General features: G+C 38.2%; 1 protein-coding gene across 2 annotated transcripts in view; it reads right to left on the reverse strand.

Moving 5' to 3' along the window:
• Positions 1-6,455, reverse strand: part of SYT13 (synaptotagmin 13) — a 28,800-nt gene extending 22,345 nt beyond the window's left edge. Inside the window, exon 1 of one of the 2 annotated variants that reach the window (XM_026704657.2) lies at positions 5,949-6,455. In XM_026704657.2, coding sequence (XP_026560442.2) covers positions 5,949-6,131 — 183 coding nt within the window. In that variant the 5' untranslated portion in view covers positions 6,132-6,455. The remainder of the gene's footprint in view (positions 1-5,948) is intronic. The other variant, XM_087921408.1, reaches the window with a different exon arrangement.
• Positions 6,456-12,862: the final 6,407 nt, after the last annotated feature.

A 12,862-nucleotide genomic window follows, 5' to 3' on the forward strand; every position in this document is an offset into this window, starting at 1 on the left:
TCAGAATTTCCCCATCTATAAAACACCATTCGAACAAGATTTTGTACATGAACAAAACTTCAGTGCTATGTGTTTCTACGCTATCTTGACTAATGCCCAAATGGATATTTTAGGACATCACAAAGCTTATGTATCTATGCATATTATGGAATATTTTGTCTTACTTAAGTAACAGTGGATTTATAAACATGAGGCACTTTATGGAAGCCATCATGCCAAAGCCAGACACTCTAGTAGTACTCTGTCATCCTGTAACAAGAGTCCGTCCCTTTGGGAGCCATATACAACTACAGTGGAGAATGATTGACTGCATTGCATCTGTTCCTGTTTATTGTGCATATGACCTACTCTGCCAGTCATAAAAAAAGTGATCCCTGCTCCCTTTGACAGATAGGTTTTGTGTTAAATAAAATTATCTGAAACAAAAATTTGAATAAGAACAATCTGTAAAATACCAAGACTTTAAATAACACTTTGGACTTTTCTTTCTCCTCTGGCATGAGTAAAATTGGCAATAAATCACTGCTAGGCTGAACAAACACCAGCTGCTGGCTTAGAGTACAAGATGAAATCCTGCTGTAAGGCAGACCCATCACAAATTAAAAATATGCAGATAAAATATACTTAGGTTTTAGATCTAGTTAGACTGCACTTATTAACTATATGTTAATTAACTGCTAGTTTGTTAACTGCATCCCAAACTTGATTCCTTCCATTTGGGTTTGGGATAATACAAGTTTAAGATCAATACATTTGGAAACCATCAGTTTAAGAAAAAAATGTCTTAATTTGTGGCATTTCAAATGCAGGCAGGCAATAATAATGCATGGAAATATTTGTGGCTCCTACTAAACCATGGTTACAATTGGCCAAACACACTTAACTGTGGTTTACAAAATACATACAAGTCCAATTCAAGCAAACCAAACCAAACCATGGAACGGTATTTTCCTCAAAAATGTCAGTTATTAATTTAAACATGAGCCTATGTGCTCAACATAATTATAATTTTTAATGGATTAAAACCTATTGCAATCATTATATTGTATGTGCAAAGCAACTGTTATAAATGGATACAAGAGACATGAAAATACACCTCCCACACAAACAAACTAAATTAAGCTCAGAATTGAAAGGAAGAGGCTTTTCTTCTAAAACATACATTTGGGAAGGAATCATTTTCTTGGCATTTTTTAAAAGTAGAAACAATAATCAGGATTAGGCAGGCAGGCTGCTCCTTTAATCCTGTAATTATGACACCAATTCACACTAGATATGATCCTTGCTCATTGACTGCATTGGCAGATAGTGAATATGTCTAGAGAAACAGACACTACAGATTAGCATTCAAGGGATAGATTTCCTATCCTTTCAATAGAAATCTAGCAGTTACTAGATGGATTCTAGATAGGCAGAGTAGTTGTGACTGTAACACAGTTTTAACTTCTCTTGCCCCACATTTCAATGTGATCAGTCCTTTCTCCTGATTTATTGGGCATTAAGCATCTCAAAAGCTATTTCATTTAAAGCTAAAATCACAAGGCTTTCATGGAATCTCTGCAGCACAGGAAAAACAGAAAAGAAGGCCTAAAAGAGCTTGTACATAACATGTTCTCTATATTACAGGTAAAATCTGGCATCAGGCTAAACTGCTGAAACCTCATTACATGGAAGGGATAGTTTTTTTCCAGTGCTTCTTTTAATAGAAAATCCACCCCCACCCACCCCCACATACCCCCTGCAAAAAAAGCAGTCTAATGTGTGCTATATATCTTTTGGGGGATTATTGTTTTTCTGCTTGTGCTCTTGTTTTACAATAATGCAAGCCCCATAGAGTAACTTTGGCAATTGAGGTGGCTTATAAATGGAGAAACTAAGCTGTGAATAAATAAATAACCTACCAACCCTAGGCTTAACTTTTCCAAGCAGAGATCTCTTATCTTACAGCAGAGGAGATCAAGGCTGTATTATGTCTAGAATGCAATAGGTCTTTTTAAAAAAAAAAACATGCAAGAAGTATAGTACAAATTTATTTGGATTCCTTAGTTGCTAGGCAACATGAGTCAGATCTACTAATTAGGGCTGCACCCCAAATGATCCCTCTTAGTACTTTTTATAGTATTAAACAAATAATTATTTCATGTAAACCACCCCCATCTCCTGCCTCACTACCATTCCAACCCATCAAATCCAGTACTATCTATTGTGAGTGATAGTAACTATCCAATTATCCAGACAGTTTTGCTGTTGGAGATCCCTTTTCAATTTATGTTATTGGGAACTAAGCTTCTCCTATGTACTTCATCATCAAACTATGCACTTTCCTTTTCAAGACCTCTTTTGCACTTCTTCCCCCAATTTCTCTGTCCATCCTGTCCCCCACTTGAAGCTATTTCAGAAGGGCGAACTAACACATACAGAAACAATAGACTATGGGATATAATGCAATAGCTAGACTCTTTAAATCTGTGGGATTCTTGTTGGTCTCTGAACTTGGTGGTTTTGTTGCAGACATTTCATTAGCAAACTAGATAACATCATCACTGCACTGATGTTAACTAGTTTGCTAATGAATTATCTGCAAGAAAACCACCAAGCTCACGCAGCACAAGAACCCTATGGTTCAACCTTGAGTTACAAATATTCTCTTTTATCTGTATCTTTCAATCTAGATGTTCTATTAGTACATTATATTTTTTAATGTATTGTTATTATATGCATAGATATACATATTGAACCACGAGGATCACAAAATGGCCCTGGTCCCATCACTTTCTTGCAGGCTAACCTAAGCTGCAGAGATGTTTAGGGCTAAAATATTATTGCAAATTATTGCAAATTTGATTTAGTCAAGTGAGAAATCAGGGGATATGATCTATGGGCCCTTGGTATAGCTCCTTTGAAGTGCGAAGGATGGAAACAAATTGCAATTGGATTAATGTTCTACTGTTGTATAACTTAAATATTATTGGTATGTACCACAATCTTATCCTATGGGGTAAAGGTATATGATGAAAAGGATCATTAGATAAGGAAAAGGCATGTGAAATGCGGTATGGTTAAAGAGGAATATTCTCCCTTCTAAGAAATGCAATTGATTACTTCAACTACATGCAATACATACAGTATATAGCAAAAAGAGATCATAGCTAAACTACAGATGAGTTCAGAGATGCTGCTGTTCATTAACCTTTTTTTACCTTTGGTAGAAAAGTAAACATTCCCAATTCAGTTTGGAACCAGAGTGACTTAGAGAAGGGATTGATAATCTCCCAGCACTCTGTATGTATGTGTGGCATGGTATGTGCTGCGTGGTATGTGTATGTGCATGCATGTATTTCATTATGGGTTTCATTTTTGCCTCCAAGAACTCTCTCTGTTTGATATTCTTTTTTCTTCATTCTTTCATGATTTGGATAGGTAAGCATAGTCTTGGAGGAAGGAGTTCTTATGGCCCTTGAAAAAGATTGAATCCTGGACTATGAGCTTCCCATATAGGCTATAAAGCCAGGGGTGATGAAAAATACCCCCTTTCCCAAAAGTCTTTGAAAGCAGAAACACATGGTTGGCTTTTCTGTATCTTTTGTTTTTGCCTTTGAAAATGAATTCACAATGACTAGGAAATAGTCTTAGTCTCTTTTGTTATTTCATGGTTTTTAATATATGACTTACATTTTTAAAAAGCAGAAGAAGCAGAATATTTGTCGCATTAATATCAAACATCTATTTCAAGCAAATGGATATATGTATCTATCTATCTGTTATTTCTATTATCTATAGCTATAATTCTAATGTGAATGAGCATGGTGGCTCACATGGTTAGAATATTGGGCTGACGATATTCCTTGTCCCAATATTCCAAGCAAGCCCTTGTTTGAGACCTGAGTGCTGCTGTGTGATGGGATGAGCTCTTGGCATTTGCTCCAGCTCCTGCCCACTTAGCAGTTTGTAAGTATGCAAATGCAAGTAGACAAATAGGTACCACTTTGGTGGGCACATTAATAGGGATATGAAAAGAATCTCCAACCAGGTGTTTCCAGGTGTTTCCAGGATATCACTGGCTAATCCTTTCTACCGGAAGTGTCTTGGCGCTTCCAACATAAATGGGATAGGATTCTAATATGTATGCTCTATGTGTGTGTGTGGGGGGGGGTAAAGCTCCACATACAAACAGATACACATGTAGGTTGCTCATTGATTTAGGTTCAGTTTGGGAAAAATGATAAGGAACAGGAGTGTGAATGCAGCATTTGACTGCAAATCATTAAAGCAGCTGCATCATGCAAATCCTAATATAATTGTACATGTGCAATTTTTTAAAGAGAAAAAACAGGAACAAATTATTACATTTGTAAGCAATATTTTAAATTTAGATACTTGAGTTGAGTAGAGTGATCAATTAGTAAATTACTTTTTCTCTCTGCTGCAATAAGATCTGATTTTATTAGTTAAATTATTGATTCTTGATAGCAAGGATCAACATATTCCATTGGTCGAAAAAGAGAAGAAGTGTAGCAGGAGGCTTTCTGGAGTTTTATGGAGTGAAATGGATATCTTAAGCATCTAAAAGGATTAAAATCTGTTCTCAGTTTCTCTCCAATGTGAAAAAAATGGTTCAAATTCAGGAGTCCATCAATCTAAGAAGCACTGGGATCCACAAAATAAAAACAAATTAGCCTTCACACACTTTTTGCACATGCAGTAAAGCAGGCACACCCAGCACAATCCCAGAATCAATACTTTTATTTATTTATTCATGTCTTTTAATATAACAAAGTATGGTTTTGAACTTTACTCTTTTTAATGTCTAATTTGAATTTTGCATACATTCTATTTATCTTTAAAAAAAAACCCAAAGAATAGAGTGATTCACCATTTTTGAGATAAATAGCTAAACTCCGGAATGAATGGATGCATTTATACATAATCCTAACCGAGAATATTTTTAACCATAGTTTATTGAACTAGCTATAATGGGCGGATTTGCATATCATGTAAAAGCAAAACAAATAATACACATTATCAGAATATATGGGCTCAGAAAACTATTTGACCATATCCATGAATTTGAACCCTCATCCTATACAATTAAAATCTTTGTCTAATTAGTCTTTATCATTCTCACCTATTATTGATATGGTAACATAAATATTCACATCAAGCCAGCATCAAAATGATGATGCTACATGGTGATGTCACAGTGCAAACTCCACTTTTACTTGTGTAAACTGCGGGATTGTATCATGACACACATATCGTCATTTTCCCTCTCCCTCCCTTGTGGACCCTATGTATGATAATTTTCTATATATGCTCTATTGTTCAAATCCTGAAATGATTCAAGAAGATTAACATACTGCATTTCTATATATATTTTGCCATAACATTATATTCTTCACAGCTGTTTTAATATCTTTCATTAGTCCCTCTTTATTGCAAACTAGATGTTATTGTCTGTCTTAAATTTTAACCAACATACATTATTATGCTTGACACTTGCCCAGAATTTAGCACACTAGTTACACACAAGACTTTCTTGCGTTGCAAAAACATATAGACATAGATGTTTATAGATAAAATCAATGAGAATTATGCAATATTCAGACATTATTACCATTTACCATCCAAGCTTCAGTTTTCTATCAATTATACCCTGTCCAGCTATCAAAGCGACTGTGAAGTCACTGTATTTTTGTTATGCCATCTTTCTCTTTCATAAAACAAAAGCTGTCTGGCTGTTGCTTTTGTAATCCCATATGCCACCTGAGCCCCCTTCCCCCCTCCTTTGTATAGAAGTCACGCTACACCCTGAAATTCTGCAAACACAGACAATTGCTATAAATCTTAAATTATCCCATACATTAGGTGTGACCTTGCTCAAAATCTACACTTGTTACGTGACAGCATCTCTAAAAGAAGAGGAGAACAAAATCAATACACTGCTTTACCTGATGGAGTGCCTGAAGCACGCTAGGTTTGGCATTTTCCGTCTCCAGATCCTGTTCCTGATCCGAGGATCCTTTCCCAGGTCGCTTATATTTGCAGAAGCAGGTAAGACCACATAAGGCAAGGAGGCTAGTAGCAGTCCCCAATGTAGCTCCCAGAGCAATTACTGGGACAGACAAAACCATTATATCAGACTAGGAAGCCACAACTTTTATTCAGCCAGGATGATCTTCATTCCTTGCTTTGCAGAACTGAGCTGATCATAGCTTCTTTCAAAGCGTGCAGTAGATCCTCTCAAGCTGTTGATAGAAAAGAAACTAATGGATCACTCCTGCTCTGTGAGATGATCCCATGCACTCACCATCCCTCCTGATAGTGTTGCTGGCTTAAAGCTTCAAGGGAGCCAAGCAGAAGCAGAGGAAATAGTAATTTAAATGCCTGCAGCCCTTTAAGACAGCAAGCAGACAGCTTTCATTGAACTCATTCTCCAGCTCCACTGGGAAAAGTCTGATGTGCAATAGAATCAGACGTCAGCAAGAAAGGGGATGGGCCATGCTGGCCAACTCACAAAAAAGTGTTTCCAAATCTATGAATGACCCCTTAAAAGAACAAGCAACAAGCCTGTTTTTAAAAACTGTCAAGGCTACTGTTGCTATCTTCATGTAAAATTACACCACAATGTAAAACCAAAATAACAAAGTTGTTGGATTGACACCTCTATACAGATGGCATTTTTTTTTAGGCTTGACAAACGAGGCCAATATGCATATAAAAATTAGCAATAATGGGATCTCTGCACATTAGGGGCATCAAAATGACATATGTCATTCAACATGACAAACGTAAAATGACACATATTATGTCAAAATTTCTAACTACTCACACAACTTAAGGGGGTCAGTGACTAATGAGGAAAGGCATTTTGGAATAATGATAAACAGTCAATGAAGATGTTTGCACAGTACACATCCACTGTAAAAAATGGCCAGCAACATGTTAGGGAGAATAAAAAAACAGTACCTGAAATAGAGATGCCAACATTATAATGATTAATATAAATCAATGGTGCAACCACTTTTAATTCAATTTTAATGTACTTATTTTTATTCCACCTTTATTATTTTTATTAATAATCCAAGGTGGCAAATATATCTAATACTCCCTCCTCCTATTTTCCCCACAACAACAACTCTGCAAGATGAATTGACCTGGCTCCAAATCATCCAGCTGGCTTTCATTGTTAAGGCAGGACTACAACTTCAGTGTTGAAGAGCAGCTCCTCGTCGCATGCACGTATGAATGCCAGAAACTGAAAGAGCAGCTCCCCAGCACACATGTGCATGCTGGGAAGCTGAGCTTCTGGTTTCCGGCAGGGGCATGTGAGCTGGCCAGCTGGTCTTTGCGTGTGCATGCACACCAGAAACCGGAAGACCAGCTGGCCAGCACACATGCATGTACTGGAAACTGGAAGCTCAGCTTCCCAGAACGTGCATGCACATCAGGGAGCTGCTCTTCCAGTTTCCAGCATTCCCACACACCCAAAGACCAGCTGGCCAGTGCACATCTGCAAACCAGAAATGGAAGAGCAACGAGTGGCATGCCCAGAGAGAAGCTCTGTGTGCCACTTCTGGCATGCGTCTTCTGTGTGCCACTTCTGGCATCACGGATGTAGAGGAACTAGAGAAGATTCTAAAGAGGGAAATTAAGAAAATCAAGGAAAGTTTGTGATGTTTGGAACTTTTTAGTCTAGGAAAGAGATGAATGAAAGGGGTGCGATTGACATGCACAAAATTATGGGTGATGTGGATAAAATGGCAAGGAGAAGCTATATTCCCATTTCCCCAAATACTAAATCTAAAGGTGGCCCCATGGAATTGAATTATGGAAGACACAATGCATTATCAAATTTTGGAATATTCTACCATGAGTTGTGTGCTGGCTACCAGCTGGGTTGATTTCAAAAAGAGATGGTCCAATTCATCGAAATCATGGGGATTAGTGGCTATTAGCCTTAAAAACAATATGGTTGCTTATAAAGTCCACCCATTGGGAGTGGGTTTCCTTGTGCAATTGGCTACTGTGACTGCTGGACTGGATAGGGTAGTCATTCAATCCAGCAGGACATTGCTCTTTTCTTAACAGAGGGGAAGGAAAGGGTATGGAATCACAGTTCTTAAACATAAGAGCAAAATACTGATTTAGTGAATGAGATCAGTCTGAACTGAAGCTGTTGTGAACTGTTGTCAAACTGCAACTAGTTTTCCTTCAGGATTCTGCATGTGGGATTGTGGTAGAATTGTCAATATTAAAGGAGCTGTACTTTTTCCTGGGTTTACTGAGTAATCATGAAGAAGAAATGATGAGTTAAACTTTATCTGTTACTTCACCATTTCTCCAGGATTTCTCAAAGATAATATATGATTTTTTTTTCTTATATCATCAGCAAACTCTGTCCTTGCTTTAAAGCAGGGGTGTCAAACTCAAGGCCCAGGATACCGTTCCGGCCTGCAGGGTGCTTAGATCTGGCCTGTGGAACTGCCCTGGAAACAGTGAAGGACTGTGGTGCTTCTGCCAGCAAAAATGGAGCTTGGGAGGACCACATGTGGTCCCCCCAAGCTCCGTTTTTGCTGGCAGAGGGTTGCAGGAGGCCATTGCAGCTGAAAATGGAGCTCAGGAGCCATTTTTGCTGCCAGAGTGCTCAGGCCACCATTGGCAGCCCTGACATAAGTGGCGTCAAGCTGGCTATGCCCACCCTTACCACACCATCTCGGCCCCCCGAGGTCAAACACTTGATGTGGCCCTCAATAAAATTGAGTTTGACACCCTTGCTTTAAAGGATGAGGTTCAAATTCCTATTTGTCAGCAGCCGCTCAACACTGTTTAAACTGTCCTAGCTTAACCCCATCTCGTGTCAGAAATCCATTGGCCTGATAATGCAGACCAACATTCCAGAAACCAAATATCTCTGTTGATACCATATCTAAAGTCAATCATTCTCCTACTCACACATATTTTTTCTTATGGTTGTGAATCATCAACTACCATTTCAGTTATTATTCTCTTCTTGCAAATCTCAGCTATATTCTCTCTAACCTTCAGATACCCGGCCTCTGTTCCTGTTCTATAGGACCATTCAACATCTTCCCAAAGATTTGTAACTTCTTCCAAGGTCTCTCCACAGCTCCTGAATTTTACATTCACTTCTTTTATTCACTAGACTTGGTCCTTTGTTCTGTCAGCTTCTGTTGTAATTCATCCTTTGCTTGTTCTGATGAGTTGTTGGAAGAAATGTCCCTCTGGATTCAGTTCCAAGTGGGGAGAAAGACACTGGAAACCTGGAGACTGTTTGGAAACATGGTTTAATGTTGGATAGGACCATATGGTTTGAGGTCCTGGGCGATTGAGCACATGGATGATAGAGAGAGAGAGATTTATACCCTCTCTTGGGCTTTGAACTTGCTTCCTGTTCCTGTAGAAAGGGCATGTATTCTGATTGGTTGTCAGACTCCCACGGGGCCATGCAGGGGTAACTTTGTAGGGTGTCTTGAGCCCCAGACTTGGTTGAACCTTGCTGGGTGATATAATCTTCCCAGGTGCCATGTGGTGAAATGGGTAGAGGGCTAATCCTATTATGTGCTAAGAGTGAAGGTCTTTTGTGTTGTAGATAAGCTGACCCAGCCTTTTGTCTTGTAGATAGGATGGTCCAGTCTTTCTGGGGCTATTAACAAATGTGGGGGCTCTCTCCCAAGAGCATGTTTCTCCTTTTCCCATCCAGGGAGGTATAATATTCTGCCTTTTTAATATTTCTTAGAATATTTCATTCCTCTGGGAGACGGATGGGTGCTAACTTTCTACAGTGTTTAAGTGTGGCTCCTCCTGTTTCAGTTCTCATTCTTTTCTTCAGGTACTGTTGCAAGATATTATACTGGAACTGTATTTCAAATACATTTCAAGGAGAAATGTAAACTTACCAAACTGAAGTACTTGTCTTCATTTCCGATTCTTAAGGCATTACTACATAGGTTTTTTATTTCTTCTGTCATCCTTTCTTAGGTTAGTCGGTCTCCACTTAGAGAGACAATTTGATAGAAACCTATACTTAAACTTTTCTGCCAAATTCCTCTTCTTTCTATTTAATCAATAGTGTCCTCATTGAAAAATAATTAGAAATAAAGATGAACCAGCTACTTGTACTTTCACTATGTCTCTACAAATAATTTTATCAAGAGTGTCATGGCCTACTTCTCAAACAGAAGAGGGGTTGATAAGTCTTTTGCCTGGATTTATCATTTCATACTGAAGGTAGAGCATATGTGGTGTCACGTTCCCTCTAATATACATGTGTCATTCACACAACTAGAAAATAAGCTTGTCACATTTTCCTCTGACAATAGTTTTCATATGTAAAGAGATGGATGGATGGATGGATGGATGGATGGATGGATGGATGGATGGATGGATGGATTGGGAAACCATTGGTTTTATATGAAACCCCACTTGCATTCTGAAGTGGGATTTCATTATTATCATCTTCTTTATAATGTACTATTCAATAAGATGCACAATGAGCAATAATTCAAAATACAGTTATGATATTGGAATAGTAAAGACAACAGGCATGTATAAATATTCACATGATGTAATAACATTACAAAACCAGGAGAATGTAGTAAAAAAAATCTAATTTATAGCAATTAAAATAGCAAAACCATTTAAGACAGATGCAGCAGCAAATTGCCAAAAATTGTCAGTAAAACAATTCACTTTAACTTCTAAAATTTACATGTTGTCTGATAATTAATGATCAGATTTACAGTACAGCTCAAAATGCATTCAGCTTTTTCTGTACTCTCAGCTGAAATATATATCTTTTTAAACAATTCTTACATATCCCTTCCTGGATATATTGATCATCTGAAGGAGTGACAGTCCATTAAAATAACAGCGTCAACATGGTCTGACCAGCATTTGAATTTTTCAAGCTTCACACCAATCAAGCATAAACATGCACTGGTACAGACGCTGTTCACATAAGCACATCAAACACTGCACTGAGGACTGTTTAAAAGAAGAACTGGAATTTTTAAACCAAGCTCTTCATTCAAACAGTCACCCAAGCTGCTTCATGGACAGAATAAGAGGGAAAAGGCTGAAGTGGGAAGACCTGACACAGGTTCACCACTGCAAGTACTGCTTCTGGGAAATAAAACATTTAAAGCAGAAGGTTCTGGCCTTTCCCCCCTCATTTTTTAGACCAAATATCAAAGTATCCTCTATGTATTTGAGGGTCTTCCCAAATAGGACATTGGCATTTGCATTGCCATCGGCACTGCATTTTCATGAAATATTCATCTATGATCATTGTTAGTCATCTTTCTAAGGCTGAAGTCAGATATTAGGAGTACAAGGATGGAGTGATACATTGAAGAACAGGGAGACAGAATAAAGATTTCAGGCAGCAACCATAAAACTACAATTGGAATAGAGGAATAAATCTACAGGTTGACAGCTGAGGGGAGAGGGAAGTAATTAGGGTTGAAGCGGCTTGCTATGCTAGCAGAGAAGTTCTGCTTTTGTGTCTTTGGAGGATAACACAGTCAATCAGTGCCAGAGTGCTTCAGATCAAGCAGTTCTGCCTATTCAAACATTTTGCTGACTGGCGTGGAACCAAATATATAGCTTGCTGTATTTGTAGAAACATTTATCTATTATTTTCCAAATGATTTGCCAAATGAATTTACAGCGACAGCAAGAGCATTTATAGGGACAAAAAGATAAAATACCAACAAAATATCATCATTCAAAGTTTGGTGACAAAGAGTTCTAATTGCTATCCCCCTAAGACCATAATAAAGGACCAGCTTAACTACTCCTGGGAATTTGCTAATAGAATCTGCCGTTTAGAAAATCTTGTCTCGCAATACTGCCAACTCTCTTTCCGGAGCGATGTTCAGGAAGGTCTTTGATGATGATTGAGAGATCCATGCAGAAGGAGATGCTCTTAAGATATACTAGTCCCAGACTATTTGAATTGGCATTGAAAATAAACTGGAACCACTGTGCTGCTGATACAAAATCAGTGTAATTTGATTAACAAGAGCAACAGCAGCAGACTGATATACCTTCTCTAAGCGGTTTACAGAATCAGCAGATTGCTTCCAACAATCTGGGTCCCTATTTTACCAACCTTGGAAGGATGGCGGGATAAGTCAACTGTGAGCCATTCAGAATCGAACTCCTGGAGTGAGCAGTGAGTTAGTCTGCAGTACTGCATTCTAACCACCGCACCACCATGGCTCTGTAGATTAAAAAAGTAATTGGCTGAGAGCATTATCATTGCCGAATATTGTATTAGTTTTAGTTTCTGAAAAATATTGAAGGCAGATACATGAAAAAGCCAACTGCAAACCAGACAGAGAGAGAAGGGGTGGACCCTCACACCACACCCATACCCAGGAACAGAAAAAGGGAAAGTAAAGAGAAAAGTAAAGGGAAAGGGGAAAGGGGAAAAAGGAAAGAGAAAAACAAAAAAATAGTAAAAGTGAATGCGGAACAGAAAAAAAGAAGGGAAAGGAAGATACATAAAGATTTGTAACAGTCTACCTTTGTCCTCTGTTTTCATCAGTATATCCCAGAAAGAAATCCATCTATCAGTATTACCCTTTTCCACAGAGCATGCTTAAAATAATTGGAGAGCTTATCTTTTCTTTTCAATTCAATTCCATCTTATGTCCCTATTTGCCATTCATTGAGCTTTAGTGGTGCAGTGGTTAGTGTGCAGTACTGTAGGCCACTTCTGTTGACTACAGGCTGCCTGAAATTTGGCAGTTCAAATCCCACCAAGCTTAAGGTTGACTCAGCCTTCCATCGTTCCGAGGTGGGTAAAATGAGGACCCAGATTGTTGAGGCAATATGC

The sequence above is a fragment of the Pseudonaja textilis genome, chromosome 1, assembly GCF_049901715.1.
Source record: "Pseudonaja textilis isolate UNSWEBS1 chromosome 1, rPseTex1.2, whole genome shotgun sequence".
Lineage (NCBI taxonomy): Eukaryota > Metazoa > Chordata > Lepidosauria > Squamata > Elapidae > Pseudonaja > Pseudonaja textilis.